This window comes from Rhinatrema bivittatum, chromosome 7, assembly GCF_901001135.1.
Source record: "Rhinatrema bivittatum chromosome 7, aRhiBiv1.1, whole genome shotgun sequence".
Taxonomy (NCBI): domain Eukaryota; kingdom Metazoa; phylum Chordata; class Amphibia; order Gymnophiona; family Rhinatrematidae; genus Rhinatrema; species Rhinatrema bivittatum.
In genome coordinates, this window is record NC_042621.1 from 100,092,775 (window position 1) to 100,109,987 (window position 17,213).

The following is a 17,213-nucleotide window of genomic DNA, read 5'->3' on the forward strand; positions in this document are numbered from 1 at the left end:
CCCAGAGCAGTTCTAACAGCAGATGGGAGGGGGGGGGGCGCGGCTCCGTTTCATCGCAGGACGCAGAGGGGAGGAGGTGCCGGTGTTTAAGCTGCAGCCTGACTGGCTTAGAGGTGCCAAGTGGGACAGAGGGAGAGAAGAGACAGTGCAAGGGGAGAGGAGAAAAGGGGGAAGGCTGAAGAGCAGGGGGAAGAGCTGGAACACTGACACAGAGTAGGGGGCAGGACAGGGACTTGTAAATAGTGGAGAGGAGAGACCTGATCCAGGACTTGGGGGGGGGGGGGGGGGGGGGGGGAAGAGGGGGGGACTTGACCATTGGGGGAGGAGATTGGCAGGGGTGGGAGAATACGAGTGAAGGTACGAGATGGGGGTAAGAAATGTGAGGCGGGATTGAATGGCCTGAACGACTAGATCGAGGGTGATGGAGATGGTAGAAAAGGAAGGAGGTGCTGTAGGGGGTGAGAGAGGGTGGGAATGGGGCTGGGAAAGTGGTGAAAGAGGGCTATTAGGATAGCCTGGGTAGGGGCAAAAGAGACAGAAGAATGGGCTGGAATGAGTGTCAGGGAAACAGAAAGTGATGATGAGAGCCACAGGAAGGAAGATGAGGATAGGGTGAGTACAGAGGGTGATGGAAATGGGTGAAAGTCAGAGAGGTAATAGAAGGTGTGACTGACCGGGGAATGGGGAGCTGGAGGGGAGAAGAAGTGGGGGATAGAAAGCTGACTAACGGCTTACAATTAGGAGCACACGTATGCGCGGTGGGCTTATTTAATTCATACTTGCGCAACATATGTGCACCCGCACACAGGTTTTAAAGTTACTGTCCCTATTTTCAGTTTTTAGGGAGTGGAATGGGTCAGGTTTGGGATTGTGCGTTTCTTATCTCTTTGCATTTTACTTAGTTCAGGAGCAATACATTTCTATTCCTTTTTCTCTCATGTTGCACTGCATGCAGAGTCAGGCTTCTTGGGATTATAATTTCAGTTTTTCTCTTCATTTTTCTGTTTTTAATTTGCGGTCCCTTATTTTCTATAAGGTAAGGGTCAGTTTGTGTTCTCTGTGTGTGACTGAAATAAGGCTTTCTGCTAGCGTGTAGTGTCTGGCGTGTTCTATTTTTCCAATAGGAGGTGTATTTGTCTTCTAGGGCCTATAGTAATATTTGAAGTGTTGCCCCTTCCCAAATACACGGGCTGATGCAGTATGGCGTGCTTGACCGAGCGCACCGTTAGCCCCCATTTGGCCGCGCCCCTGCCTCCGAAATATAAAAGTCAAACTACACCTACGCTAGAGAGGGAGAACTGAAAAAGAACGGAGAGGGAAAGAGGATAAAGAGAGGAGGGCAGAAAGAAGAAAGTGAGAGGAAGTGGGTGGTTTAGATAGAGTGAGGGGAATGGATGGGGGGAGACAGGGCGATGTGAACAGACTCAGGAGAGGAGCGAGACTGGTGGGGACTGGTTGGGGTGGGAGAGTATTTTGTGGGTTGGATAAGTTGGATAGAAAGGCAGGAAGGGAGAAGAGAGACTGATAGGACTTTCAGGATACGAGTCCAGTGTCTGTGCCGCCCGCTCAGCTCCAGATATTTAAGCATGGGCCAGCCTCCCACACCCTGATCCATCACTAGTTTTTCTCTTTCAGTGGAGAGGAAGGAGTCATTTGTATTGAGCTCCGCGCCGCCCAATCATTTTGTAAACTTGGCTCCTATGGATTTAGCGGCTGAGTCTCCCGTTTTCCAGAAGATTGCTGCTCACTCTTTAGTTCAACATCTTTGAATTTCATTGTGGGTTTTGGGAATTAAGCAAGCGCTTACATCTTTCTATGTTGCAAAGTACAGCAGGAAATGTATTTCGGGCGGGGGGGGGGGGTATTGTTCTTTGTCTTCTTTGGGGTTTCCATTTTGTATGTTTGCATTTTTTTAAAATTGTGGTTGCTTATTCTGTATTTTACAAGTGTCTGTCTGTGGTTGGCATTTGTAAGTGAGATGAGAAATGTCTGTGTACAGCTCTATAGCAGTGTAGCTTCTCTTGCTTTCCGATCTGAATCTGCTAAGAGGAGTCTGCCTTCTTCTACCCGCTTCCCCCGTAGATCCCTACCTTTTTCCACCCTCACACCCTTCCTTTTACATCTCCCTCTCCCATCGAGACTGCCCTCTCCCCATGAAATCTCCATTCTTCTCTCCCTCTTCTAAACTATTCCATATGGAGGCCACCTTTTTTTCTATCCCGTCCCCTTTTCCTGCAGAAAAGTCTTCCTCCTCCTGTCTCCCACCCCACCATAAAACCTGTGCTTTTTCCTGTCCCTCCCTCCCCCCCCAATCAGAGCCTGTCCCCATTTTGGATCTTTGTAACTGAATGGCCTCGGGCCTAATTGGACTAAACTTTGTCAGAACTGCCTCCTTAAGAACTATAAAGTCGCAACCGGCATCCAGTAACATAAGAAATTGCCATGCTGGGTCAGTCAGAGCAACGTCCATCCAGCCCAGCATCCCATCCCCGACAGTGGCCAGTCTAGATCCCAAACACCCAGCAATAAAAAAAAAAAAAAAAAGCAGATCTGTTTCTTGTTATGCACTCCCAAGCAGAGGGATAGCCTTCCCTGCTGTAGCTGGTTAATTATCTTTAATGGATTTTTTCCTCCAGGAACTCAAGCAAACCTCTTTTAATCCGGTCACCTGGTTCACGACCTCCGGCAACAGATTCCATAGTTCGATAGTGCACGGAGTGAAAAAAAAGTATTTTCTACGATCTGTTTCCAGTCCGTTGGTTGGTTGTTGCACGGAGTGTCCCCTTGCCTTAGTATTTCCTCCCCACTCAAGATTTTATACAAAACTTCTTTCAAATTCCCTCTCTGCCGTCTCTTTTCCATAACCCGTATAGCTTCTCGCCACAGAAGAGCCCTTCCATCCCCTTTATCAATGTTGTCTCCCTTCTTTGCACCTTTTCTAGTTCCGCTATATCTTTTTTTGAGACGGAGCAACCAGAACTGCAAACAAATACTCAAAGTGTGGTCGCAACCATGGCTGGATACAATATTTTCCATTTTGTTCTCCGTTCCTTTTTGGATCATTCCTAACTTTCTATTTGTGCTTTTATTCACCCCCACACACTGAGCTGAGAGGACTGTAACGTATTGTCCACAGTGACGCCTAGAACACAGCATTTTGTAGAATGAATTGGGATTATTTTCCCCTATGTGCATCACTTTGCACTCTTCCACATGACATTTTATTTGACATTCAGTTGTTTAATCTCCTGGTCTTGCAAGGTCCTTCTGCGGTTCCCCACAATCCACTGCTGTTTTCATAACTGAACAATTTCAAGCTATCTGCAAAATTTGATCACTTCTGTCAGTCCCTTTTCCACATTATTTATGAATGTGTGAAGCAGCACAGGTCTAAGAACAGATCTCTGTAATACTCTACTAATAACCTTTCTTCCCTTGGAAAACTACTATTTCGTCCTACTCTCATTTCCTGTCTTTTAACCAGTTACCAGTCCACAACAGGTCACTGACTCCAGTCCCATGACTTTTTAATTTACTGAGGAGTCCCTTACTGAGGACTTTGTCAGCTGCCTTCTGAAAATCCAAATACATTATATCAGCCGAGTCACCTTTATCTATTTGTTTATTCAAAACATAATAGATTTGCAAGACAAGACTTCCCTTTGCTAAAACAGGATTTTTGCTTCAAATGTAAATGGAATATTTTTATTAGTAGATTTTGCCCCTCTGCCAAGCTTCTTCTCAAAAATCTCCCTTGGCCTGTCTTACTCTTCTTTACATCTAACTTGCCAGTATTTATACCTATTTTCCTCGTTTGGGTCGCTTTCCATTTTTTGAAAGATGCCCTTTTGTATTTAACTGAATCTTTCACCTCACCATTATACCCTTTTTGCTCTTCCTTCGACCTTTTGTAATACATTTTATCTGGGCTTCCAAGATGGTATTTTTAAATAATGGGTATAAATAAATTGGCAAAAAACTGAGTGTCCTATGTAAATAAGCCAAAAAATATCAAAACACCCCTACAAATTTTACATGTATGTAGTGACAGGGCAAAACACATTTCTTTTGAATGGTGATAATTCAGCTCCATGTTAAAGACCCTTGGTTTCCTTCTCAAAAGGAGAGTACCAAATTCTAAGGAGATTTAGAGTAGGTAAGTTTGGGTTTTTGACTCCCCTATGGGGGAGCAGCAGATGGTATGCTCTAGCAGTATAAAAGCCCCTGCCACCATCTTAGGACTTGGAGTCTTCGTTTCATTTTCTGCTGAGGGACGGCCCTTGCTTGTGTAGTCCCTCTTTATTGCTTTTATGGGAAGAAGCTCCGAGGGTTTTGTTTACAGAGGCCTGGGTAAAAGCAAAGTGGAAACAGAGTGTCTCAACCCATTTTTTCAGTCCAGAGTTTCGGAGACCTTTTGTTGCTGCAGAAGGAAGTTTTTTCATCCTTCCTGTCTGTCTCTTTTTTTTGTTCCCCTTTTCTCAGTAAGAGTTTTGCCTATGTCTTTATTGTCGGCCAGCCCTAGGGCCCAGGGTCTCAGAATTATTTTCGGAACAGGAGGAGTTCAGTCTTTCACGCAGAAAGACCCTGAGGAGTAGCTGTTTCATCAAGGAGAAATGGATTCCCATCCATTGCCGAAGAGAGGGAGTGAAGATTCATTTTTCTGAGACCTTCCAATGTGGTCCCAGGTAAGACATATTGTGGCCAATATTCAACGCCATTTAGATGGATAACTCACAAGTTTATCCATCTAGCTTCACGTTATCCATCCAACTCACAAATTATTCATCTAAGTCACAAGCTATGCAAGTTATCCATTTAAATGTTTAGTTTTGAATATTGACCTCATTGTGAAAGCCAGTAGATCAGTGTCTATGTGGAACTGACTGGAGGGAAAGAGGATATTGAAGACTATGGAGGGGTATGAGATAGTTGGGACTTTTCATTCAGTTAAGTAATTGGGACTATCGATCTTCCCATTTCACAGTGGGAGCATTCTAATATAGATTTTGGACTTTGGGAAAAGGTTTACGCTTTCTTCAGATCCTAATTAATGGGAAAGGAGAAGGTAAATCATCAAGGAATTGGGCTATTATAAATTCTGAAGATAATTCTTATAGGAGTAAGGTCACACATTTATTGCAGCTTTCCGTGATATGCTTCAGTTTAATTTAACATCAGAGAGCTGTAAACAATTTTCATCCATGTGACCTACTAATAGCAAAGGAAATTGGAAACCACTCAGCTTCCAGCATGTTTATTGCTGCAATAGACTTAAGAGATTATGAGTGCTGTTTACAATGGATTTAAGGGGGTCGTGTATTTGTGGCACATGAAGCTAAGGTTCCCCCACGCAAGGAGCCCTGGATCCCTCAGACGTGTAAGCTATCCTGAAGAACTGATTGTGTGCCTTTGGGTCCAGTATCCAGATTTTAACCCACCCAGGGGTTACACTCATACAATGCCATACCTTCTACCTCTCCAACCTTAGGGCCCTATTTATTAAGCATTTTCCCCCACAGATGCAAAATGGAAGAAAACCTTTAGTAAATAGGCCCCTTAATTCTCAGACTTCTGGTATTTGCACCCAAGCATTTTAAAGTTTGTTTTTCATTTGCATTTCTAATCGCATTTGTATTTGCAACCTGCTTATCAGCAGAAAATGCAGGCAATTTACAGTCATTGGCATCTGTGTGCCCTTTATCTAAATCCATCTGAGCTGCTTTAGACACACACACAGCCTCTCTGCTGAGATACTCTAACTTCCCTGTTTTACCAGTATCCTTGGAAGATACCTCCCTCCAAACCATGTGCTTCTGAGCAACTTTGGACTTCCCACCATGGTCTCTAGTCTACCTCCTTCTCAGATGTTTGTGCCAGCACCCTGGTTCCACCCTGGTTAAGATGGAGTCTATCCTATTGGAATAGGTCCCTCTTCCCCAGAATGTTCCCCAGTTCCTAAAAAAAAATATCTAAAGCCCTCTTTTTCCTGCACCATCATCTCATCCTCACATTGGAGCCCAGCCCGTCTCTGGGGTCCTGCGCCTAGAATGGGAAGCATTTCCAAGAATGCAACCATGGGGGTTCTGGATGTCAGTTTCCTACATAGAAAAACCTAAGTTTATCCTCCAAAACCTCCCTCCTCCACCTTCCTGTGTCCTTGGCACTCACGTGTACCACGACAGCCAGTTTCTCCCCAGTACTTTCTAAATCTTATTTAGATGATGTGTGAGGTCAATTACCTTTGAAACAGACAAGTTATTGACGGGCCAATACAGAAAACCTCGCAGGAGAGCCGGCGAGCGCCCGCTCTCCCGATGCGCGCCCAGGCCACTCTCCTGGGTGCGCGATTCAGGAAGCCCAGGTATGCAAATTAGGGCCCACAGTAAAAAGGAGGCGCTAGGGACAGTAGCGCATCCCTAGCGCCTCCTTTTTGACAGAAGCGGCGGCTGTCAGCGGGTTTGACAGCCGACGCTTAATTTTACTGGCGTTGGTTGTCAAACCAGCTGACAGCCACGAGTTCGGAAAACGGACACCAGCAAAATTGAGCATCCATTTTCCAACCCGCGGGCCGATTTATTTTTTTTTTTTTTAGATTTCTTATTTTTTTTTATCTTTGGGGCCTCCGACTTAATATCGCTATGATATTAAGTCAGGGGGTGTACAGAAAAGCAGTTTTTTCTGCTTTTCTGTACGCTTTCCCTGTGCCGGCCGAAATTAACTTCTGCCTTTGGGCAGGCGTTAATTTCTGCACATTTTACTTTCTGTATCACGCGGGAATAACTAATAGGCCCATCAAATGCATTTGCATGTTGTGGGCGCTATTAGTTTCGGGAGGGGGGGGGTTGGCTGCGCGATTTCCACGCACTATGACCCCTTAATGTATAAGGGGTAAAAATAGCGCGTCGAAAACGTGCGGCCAAACGGGGGCTAAAGGTGCGCTCGGCCGAGTGCACCAAACTGAATCGTCCCGTAAGTGATCCTCAGGCACACCAGTCACCCAGTGGTGACTCTCTCAGATAATTTCCTTTCTTGTTTCTAACAGTGCTTGCCGTTAATACCTTTTTAAACACCAGTGATTTCTTGCTCGGTAACTAGCTCTCACATCCAGCAGGGCTTATACTTTTCTCACCAAGCCATTTAAACTAATTGCGTGTTCAAGATTATCACTCATCTGCCAGGCATTAAATGCTTTGGGTGAGAACAATGGCAAATTTCTTGAAATCTTACAAGTCCTACTAGACGGGTACGCAAATCCCGGGTAGCTTGAGATATTGGTTCTTTGCCTCCCTTCCCAATCCCGAACTGAACTCCAGTTCTCTGATGATCTAACATTAAGCAGGGCCGGACAAAGACTTTTATAACGTTTTGAAGCTCGCTGAGCATATGTCGCACTTATCACAAGCCCCTATCAGAGACATTAACATGACATTATCATCTTTGCACACAAAATAAAGATCTGTGGGGGGTGGAAAAAAAAGGACAAATATTACAAATCGCACCTTCTTCTGTGCAGCAGCAGAGCTCCAAAACAGTGATTATAGTGTAACCGGTACACTGTGGGAACCGAATGTCACACACACACACACTGCTCCATCAAGGACTCACTCACATTTCACTGCAGGCAGAGAAACTCTTAAAGGAGAAGCTAATCAGGCTCTGAACGTATAAAGGCAGCCCCTTGAGCCCTCAGTGCACTGTGAGCAACCGGGGCATGGCAGAAGGGCATCTGGAGCCGTAAATGAGCGGCATGGTTAATTACAGGGCCAGCAGTGTGTGTGTGTGTGTGTGTGTGTGTGTGTGTGTGATCACTGCATGCCGCACCCTCCCCCCCCCCCCCTGCTAATTAGTGAGCTCCAAAAAGCAGAGATACTAAAGGCTTTGGGATGGCGGTGTCTTCATGGTAACTCCTTAAAACTAAAACACAGCCTGACCCTGGGGCAAACATTCCTACAGCTATTAAAGGAATAACCTCGTCGCTCACCATGTTCAGGCCACGCCAGCGTCGTAACGTTCAAAGTGAGAAAGCTTAAGGAAAAGTTGGAATTTACACGGCAGGGCTGAACTGCTTAAATTGCAAGCAGGCACAGCGATGCTGCTCCCCGCAGAGAGGTACGGTGTAAGAGGTTACCCGATGCCAGCGCCGGCCTTCCGCTCGGGCCCGCTGGGCGGTCGCCTGGGCCACTGTGGGTGGAGGGGGCACCGCCAGCATGGCCCATTAGGCTGAAGAGCCGGTTTTCACCCAGGGTGCCATTTGCCCTAGAGTCAGGGGCAACGGGTGATTAGCCCCAGATGACAAGTGGCAGAAGCGGGACTTAACTCGGGTTTCCTAGTTCCCCCACCCATTATTGTATATTTTATGATTTTTATTTTTGCTATTCCTCATTCAGAGGTCTGAGATAAAAGAGCAATATAATAAATGTAAAAAAAAAAAAAATTAAATTAAATAAACACCAGAACACACTCTCTAACAGCTTGAAAGTCCATTAATGACCCCCAAATACCTTATACAGTAGTGGTTCTCAAATCTGATCCTCACGAACTCCCAACAGCTCTCATTTTCCTGGCATCCACAACAAATATTCCTGAAGGCTATTTCAGCAGCTTGAGGCTAAGAACAGGTCAATTTGCATACCTTGGGTTGCACTGAAACTCAAACTTGTTGAAGGCTCTCAAGAACCAGATTTAAAACTTTTGTCCCACACAGAGCAACTCTGCTACATCAACCCCTTGATTTTTCCCTGCATCCCTGGGGCAAAGTATAAGCGTAATAAAAACTAATAAAACTGGGCTTTTTTTTTTCCTGCTCCGATACTGCTCTCATCTAAAACGTCCAGTTCATTTATTTATATTCTGCCTTTCAGGCATTTTAAAGCAGATTATGTTAAGGTGCACATTAGCGGTGAATACTTCCAGGCCCGGCATAAGTCATAATTGTTTTCATAACCTCCTCCTGAGCATTCTGTCTGCCCGCAGTCTGCCAAACCGACCCAGCTGCTAGTTCAATATGCAGTGACGGACGTAGCGAGCACTGGATCGGTTGTGCATGCTGCAAGTACAGTAATAACCAGAAGTCCCAGTGGAAATGCAAGTATTCAGGCAGCCGGGTCCCGAGTTATTATCCTGCACTTCCAGCGTTGCTGTCCAAACAAAGGCGGGAGGAGGGGGCATTATAATTGCGATCAGATCCCTGTTTTTAAAAAGTCCCCTCTCCTTGAAGTCTCCTTGTCAGCTGTTCTTGCTGGGATCAGGCTGTCCCCGTGTATCACTCTGCTCCCTGCCTGGGGATCCGATAACAACCCCTGACTCACGACGGTGAGAGTAGCCAACTAAGAAGAGGCTTTCGGTCATGCTAAAGCAAGGCTGGCCCTGTGACAGTGCTAAGCGCACTGCCGTGTGAAAAACTTGGGTTCGATCCCAGCGCCTAATCGGTATTCCTCGGTTCAACTGGGGCTGGCAGCGTTCACAGCCCCCCCAGAAGCGAGGGTCTTCCAGCCATCAAACTGCAATGCCTGGTGGTCAGATAAGGTGCATACATGGCAGGTTTTTGGAGGAAGCAGTGATCTGTCGCCCCTGGCCAGGGGACTGTTATATTATTTATTATTTAACAGTTTTTTATACCGACCTTCATAGTAAATTACCATATCGGATCGATTTACAGTTTAACAAAGGGAAAAAACTAGAGTAACAAATTCAAGTAAAACGAAAGATAACAATAAGTAGGAATAAGTCAAAGTTACAATCAACAGGGGGAGAGAACTTGGAAGCTTGCAACAAGCTGGAAAGAAAAAAGGCCGGTAAAAGTATTTTTACCATAGAGTGTACAAGTTAAAACTTAAGAACGGTGCTTTAACCTGAAAGTCTCAGAGTCCATTTATTTTTATTTTTTTTTCTTTGAGAAACGGAGTGCCAGACCGGGTTTGTCATTGCAATGCCAGGAAGAGGGAAAAGAGTGTTAAAATGGAATAAAGATAAAGTGAGGAATCAGGTTATACCAAATACATAAATAAAACCTGGGTAGTTGTGAATGAAATTGGTCGGCTCAGTGTGCTGCGGCAGTCAAAAAAGCAAACAGAATGTTGGGAATTATTAGAAAGGGAAAGGTGAATAAAACGGAAAATGTCATAATGCCTATCGCTCCATGGTGAGACCGCACCTTGAATACTGTGTACAATTCTGGTCGCCGCATCTCAAAAAAGATATAATTGCGATGGAGAAGGTACAGAGAAGGGCTACCAAAATGATAAGGGGAATGGAACAGCTCCCCTATGAGGAAAGGCTAAAGAGGTTAGGGCTGTTCAGCTTGGAGAAGAGACAGCTGAGGGGGGATATGATAGAGGTGTTTAAAATCATGAGAGTTCTAGAATGGGTAAATGTGAATTGATTATTTACTCTTTCAGATAATAGAAGGACTAGGGGCACTCCATGAAGTTTGCAAGTAGCACATTTAAAACAAATCGGAGAAAGTTCTTTTTTACTCAACGCACAATTAAACTCTGGAATTTGTTGCCAGGGGATGTGGTTAGTGCAGTTAGTGTAGCTGTGTTTAAAAATGGTTTGGATAAGTTCTTGGAGGAGAAGTCCATTACCTGCTATTAATTAAGTTGACTTAGAAAATAGCCACTCCTATTACTGGCGTCAGTAGCATGGGTTAGACTTAGTTTTGGGTACTTGCAGGTACTTGAAGCCTGGATTGGCCTCTGTTGGAAACAGGATGCTGGGCTTGGTCTGACCCAGTATGGAAATTTCTTATGTTCTTATGGAGGCCAGACTGTGCTAGAAACCCATTGGAACAGAAGAAAGTTGCCATGCTAAAAAAAAAAAAAAAAAAATCTAAGCTTTGGGCTAGATTTTAAAAGCCCTGCGCGCGTAAATCTTCCCGGATTTAAGCGCGCAGGGCACTCGCGCGCCGGCGCACCTATTTTGCATAGGCCGCCGGCGTGCGCAAAGCCCCGGGACGCGCGTAAGTCCCGGGGCTTCATAAAAGGGGCGGGAGGGGGGTCTCGAGTCCCCCGGCACTGCGGCCTGTGCCGGGGGACGCGAGGCGGCGCGCGCAAGTTACGCCTGCTTCAAGCAGGCGTAACTTGCCCAACAAAGGCAGGGGGGGGGAATTTAGGTACGGCCGGGGGGTGGGTTAGGTAGGGGAAGGGAGGGGAAGGGAGGGAGACGCGGAAGGAAAGTTCGATTTCGGAGTGGCCTCGGAGGGAACGGAGGCAGGCTGTGCGGCTCGGCGCGCGCAAGGCTGCTGACTTTGCGCAGCCTTGCACCTCATCCTTATCTCCTCAGAAATGAGATAATAATCACAATAAAAAGGAGTTCTCTGTCTCCCTTCTCTTTCAGTCCCCCCAGCCACGACCAGCACCCTAAGCGCACTGCCACCCGCTCCAGACACCATCCCTTCCTCCAAAAGAGACTTCTGCCACCCTTCTCTTCTCGAGCCCTGAACCAGGGCCGAAGATGCCGCCGCTGCGGCCTCCTCCTGAACCCCCAACTGGGAAAAAAAAGATGCTGCCGCCTGCTACTCCCTGCCCCTCAGCTGAGAACATCCACTCTACCTCAGCTGAGTGGGCAAAGAGAACGTGCAGAACCTTGGGATTATTTCACGCTGGAAAGGTGACGCACGCGGCATCAGGAGGGGAAGAGGAGAAGACTGCTGTGGTGCCCCTTGCAGGAAAAACCATTAGACTCATTGGTTTCCTGAAGGAAAAGGCCATACACAGTTATTAGCCAGTGAGAGACTTGGAAAAGCCATTGCTTATCCCTGGGAGTAAGATGCAAGAAGCAGATCCGCTATTGAAGGTCTGAACTGGGCTGGCCACTGTCAGAGACTGGACCCTGGGCTTGATAGACCAAAGTCTGATCATTCATGGCCTTTCTTATGTTCTTAGTCTGTACAATTTCACTCCTGTTGCGCTGCCATAAAACCCAGCTAATCACCGGTTTTCCCCTCTCTTCTCCTCTGTACTTATCCCACGTTTTCTTGAATTGCATCACTGTTTTTAGAACATAAGAAAATGCCATACTGGGTCAGACCAAGGGTCCATCAAGCCCAGCATCCTGTTTCCAACAGTGGCCAATCCAGGCCATAAGAACCTGGCAAGTACCCAAAAACTAAGTCTATTCCATGTTACTGATGCAATTAATAGCAGTAGCTATTCCCTAAGTCAGCTTCATTAATAGCAGTTAATGGACTTCTCCAAGAACTTCTCCAAACCTTTTTTAAACCCAGCTACACTAACTGCACTAACCACATCCTCTGGCAACAAATTCCAGAGTTTAATTGTGCGTTGAGTGAAAAAGTATTTTCTCTGATTAGTTTTAAATGTGCCACATGCTAACTTCATGGAGTGCCCCCTAGTCCTCTATTATCCGAAAGTGTAAATAACTGATTCAGGTCTACCCGTTCTAGACCTCTCATGATTTTAAACACCTCTATCATATCCCCCCTCAGTTGTCTCTTCTCCAAGCTGAAAAGTCCTAACCTCTTTAGTCTTTCCTCATAGGGGAGCTGTTCCATCCCCTTTATCATTTTGGTAGCCCTTCTCTGTACCTTCTCCATCGCAATTATATCTTTTTTGAGATGCGGCGACCAGAATTGTCCACAGTATTCAAGGTGTGGTCTCAGCATGGAGCGATACAGAGGCATTATGACATTTTCCGTTTTATTCACCATTCCCTTCCTAATAATTCCCAACATTGTTTGCTTTTTTGACTGCCGCAGCACACTGAGCTGACAATTTTAAAGTATTATCCACTATGAAGCCTAGATCTCTTTCCTGGGTGGTATCTCCTAATACGGAACCTAACATCGTGTAACTACAGCATGGATTATTTTTCCCTATATGCAACACCTTGCACTTGTCCACATTAAATTTCATCTGCCATTTGGATGCCCAATTTTCCAGTCTCACAAGGTCTTCCTGCAATTTATCACAATCTGCTTGTGATTTAACTACTCTGAATAATTTTATATCATCTGTTTTTTTTGTCTCCACTATCTCCACAGGGAGACCATGCCAAGCATCCACCACCCTTTCTGTGAAGAAATGTTCTCGGATGTTGCTTCTGAGTCTACCACGGCCTTTTGCTCTAAATCATTCTTAAGAAAAAGGTTCGATTTTTATGCCAGTTTTATAATGTTGAGTATTTATCATATCCTTCTGTCTCTCCTCTTCTGTGTACATATTTAAGTCCCTAAGCCTCATCTGATTTGGCTTTTACTATAGTTTTGTGCCATTTTGCTAGGCTTTCTTTGGACTACCTCCACCCTGTCTATAGCCTTTCGGAGGCAAGGCCATATTCTAGGTGAGGTCTCATCAATGGCTTGTAGAGAGGCATTATCATCTCTTTTTTTTCTACTGCTTACGGTATATCCCTTTCTATGCACCCTAACACAACCCTCCGATCCTGGCCACTGCCTTATCATAGTATTTTGTTAACATGAGATCTTCAGACACGATCACCCTGAAATCTCTCTCTTGGTTAGTTCATGGAGATGGTGTAATCACAAAATCTGAGGATCTACCTTCCAAGTTATATTTTCTAACTCCAAAAAAAAATACTTCCCCACCCACTAAATAAAAACAGAAGAAACATGAGTTTAAATGCATACATACTAAAATATCAGTCCCTGCTAACTACCTGAAGAAAAGATCTGTAAATCATCATCTCTGGATATTTTTTTTATGTCGATTTAATGAAAGGCATCATAACCTACAAAGAATCCAGTTCTTTCCAGGACCGATACTGCTACTAGTAAGTTGCACTACCAACTATTTGTGCTAAGCATTGGCGCTGCTTTCAATTGCAGCTCATGTCAGCAGATCCATATCACTTAGTACACAGCCTTATCTCGCTGTACAAAGGCTTGGCCAACTTAGAGATCCTTTGCCAAAACTGTTTGCCAAGGAGAAAATATATTCCACTTGTGTGTCAGTTCTGCTCTGTGACTCTGTGTAATTATAAACTAAAATTACAATTTACAAAGCAGCTTAGCTTAATTAAACCTCCGTTTGCTTTTCCTCCTTAGCTAACTCATGGATGTACATTTCTTGCAGTTGCTATTGGGGTCTTTGAGTTTTTGTTACTGGGAGTAGATGCCCAGTCCCTTGAGTTTTTTTGTATTTTGATTTGGTTTTTTTTACCACCCTCATCTTTTGACAAAAATATCTGTAATCTTAAATACCTGAAGAAGAGTCCTCTCTGTGGTCTCAAAAGCTCATGTGCCTCATCATCTTGGTTTAACACTCGTACTGGTTCAAAAATAGATGGCACTACCTGAAAAGAATCTAGCCTTAAATACAAATATTGTTAACTTCATTCCTAGAAACTGGGAGCCTCTACTGGAATCCACCCCCTTTCCTACCCTTCCCCCTGCCCCCAATATTCTCTGTTACATTCAGTGAACAGTACCAGTCCATGAACATTCATTACGGGGAGGTTAGTGTTACATACAAGAAACTAACTAATGGTAAAAAAAGAAAAAAAAATCAAGGTCCCACAGCCTGGAGCTAATACACTGTGTTACTGGATAAGTTATTTTAGCTGAGGATCTGTCTGCCAGCATAATAATAGTAGCTATATTACATCTCCAGAGAATGCATGAGGATCACATGGAGCAAGATCAAGGGGAATGGCTACGGTACAAGTCATCTGTAAAGCACTGGGTTCAGTACAAAGACTTTCAGCAATGACTGCAGGGCAGATATTGAATATCAGTATTTTACAAGCCGCCATCACTGCAGTGTCGTGTAGCTGATGGATGAGCGCGGCTGGGGGAAGCTTGGATGGCCTATCAGTGGTCACTTGCCCATTTGCTCAGGCATAATCTGAAACTGCTTGAAATGTCGATGGCCAATGCAAACGCAGTCACTCATTACAGGCAGGACGTTTGTTTTTTTTGTTTGTTTTTTTAATCCCAGAATTATACAAAGACAATTCTGGAAGAGACCTCAACAGGCCACCCCAGTCCATCTCCCTGACTCCAAGCAGGACTCAATGAGACCCGACCACACCAAACACGTTTTTCCAACTTCCTCTTAAAAGCCTCCACTGCTGGGAGATTTTACCTCCTCCCTCAGGAATCTGTTCCAGGGCTTGACCATCCTTATAGTCTGAAAGCTCTTCCTACGGTCTATCCTAAATCTCCTAGTAGAAACAATAAGCCTGTTCCTTCTGGTCATACCCCTGCGGAGATGGAGAACTAATCATCATTTTCTCTATAACCCACCTTAAAGTGTTTCAGAGCTGCTACCAAACTGCCCTTCAATTTGTTCTTCTCTTGGGTAAATAAATCCAGCTCGTAACAATGTCCTCCTAGGTAATATTATTTAGACCCGCTACCATTCCTGCTGCTCTATGTTAGGAGGACATTTGGGTAATTTAAGTATTTCCCTGGGTAAAACTGCCCTCCCCCTCTCAAACTAAAAGTACCCCTGCTGTTTCAGAGGGTGGAGCCAGTAGACAGCATGGAGGGATTTTGAGAAATCCTCACGTGTGAGTTACGGCCTGGACTTTGCACTTGCCGATGTGCCCACGGTGTCAACTAGCCCTGCATTCAAAACATACTTGCAGGCCCTACAAAAAGCTTGCGTCCGTGAGCAGGGAAACTCCCTGCAGGGTTTCAAAATGTCTTCCCTATATGCAGAACGAACAACACAAGAACCCTTGTCAATACCATGGAAACCAGTGAGTATAATTCCCTGTGCTGTACCTTTCCGGGCGGCTTAATTCCCTCCCAGCTCCGTTTTTCCATGGATGGTGGCACCTGGTAGATATCCTGGGACTGGGTCATGGATGGTGGCACCTGGTAGATATCCTGGGACTGGGTCATGGAAGGAGGTACTTGGTAAATATCCTGCCCCATACCAGCAGGTGGAGGGACTTGATAAACATCCAGAGGTGGGCTTGTAGATCCCACTGGAACCTGGTAGACATCCTGCACTGGGTTCAGGGATGGTGGGACCTGATAAATGTCCTGGGCTTGGCTTTGAAACTTGTGGTGAGGTGCCTGCTTCTGATACAGGGCTGGCTGTTTGGCTGGGGGGCTCTGATATGCGTTGGACTGACTCTGCCCGCCTTGAGGGATCTGGTAAAGGCCCTGCTGCTGGGCCTTGTTTGGCGCTGGAATCAAATAGACATTGTCTCCCTGGCTCTGGTAGGCGGGGTGCATGGGCGCATACTGTGAGGCAGGGGACAGCAGATTGTAGACACCTTGATGAGGATGAGGCACTGGAGTCTGAGGCGGCTGCAGCTGCGACTGTGGCTGCGCTTGCGGCTGCTGCTGCAGTTGCTGTCCTTGGCCAGAATCAGCCTGTTTCTTATCGTACATTCCCACCAGGATTTTCAGGCGGTTTCCAGGCACAATGCCCTGCCGTCCATGCAGGGAGCACAACCACCAGCCTTCCAAGCCTTGAGTGTTGCGCTCCAGGACCGTCATGATGTCCCCCTTGCGGAACGAGAGTTCGTCTGGAGACTCCGCCACATTGTCATACAGAGCTTTGGCCAACACGTTCTGCAAAAGGAAAGAAACTTTAGTAAGAAGCAATCTTCAAACAAACTCAGAAGAGAGAACGCCTCAAAGCCACGCAAAATACCCTGCTGCAAACTGAGCAAGAGCATATCAAAGCTCCCTACAGTCACCCTTCACAGACACAAGACAACACGTTGCTGAGAAAAGCATGGCAGATTTTAAGGAGCTTTGGAACAACTAATTTATTTTTTTGGCCTTGATGTAACACAGGTTGGCTGTTTGTTCAAAATGTTTTATTATGTAGGATGCCCTTGTACATCACTTAGAGCTTAGGCATTAGCAATTAAGAGATATTTAATAAAGATAAAGATAATAAAAGGCAACACTCTCGTGGGGTATATTTTTCCACGACCGGCCATGTAGGGCATCAACAATCTTACCATCAGGAGCTTCAAAACTATCCAACAGCAGAACTAACCAGCATCACGATCACTGTGGTACAACCTACAATGTATGGGGTAGATTTTAAAAGGTGACGTGCTACCTGGTGCACACACACATGGACGCCCGATTTTATAACATGAGCGCGCATGTTATAAAATCAGGGGTCGGCGCGCGCAAGATGGTGCACAATTGCGCACCTTGCGTGCGGCAAGCCCGCTCCGAGCCGTGCTGCCTTCCCCCGTTGCCTACCCCCCCCACCCCACCTTCCCTTCCCCCCCCCCCCCCACCTTTTCCATTTTCT

The 17,213-nt window shown here is 45.6% G+C and overlaps 1 protein-coding gene across 1 annotated transcript in view; it reads right to left on the minus strand.

Moving 5' to 3' along the window:
• Positions 1 to 17,213, minus strand: part of BCAR1 (BCAR1 scaffold protein, Cas family member) — a 159,233-nt gene that overhangs the window by 69,059 nt on the left and 72,961 nt on the right. Inside the window, exon 2 of the mRNA XM_029608803.1 lies at positions 15,710 to 16,510. Coding sequence (XP_029464663.1) covers positions 15,710 to 16,510 — 801 coding nt within the window. The remainder of the gene's footprint in view (positions 1 to 15,709; positions 16,511 to 17,213) is intronic.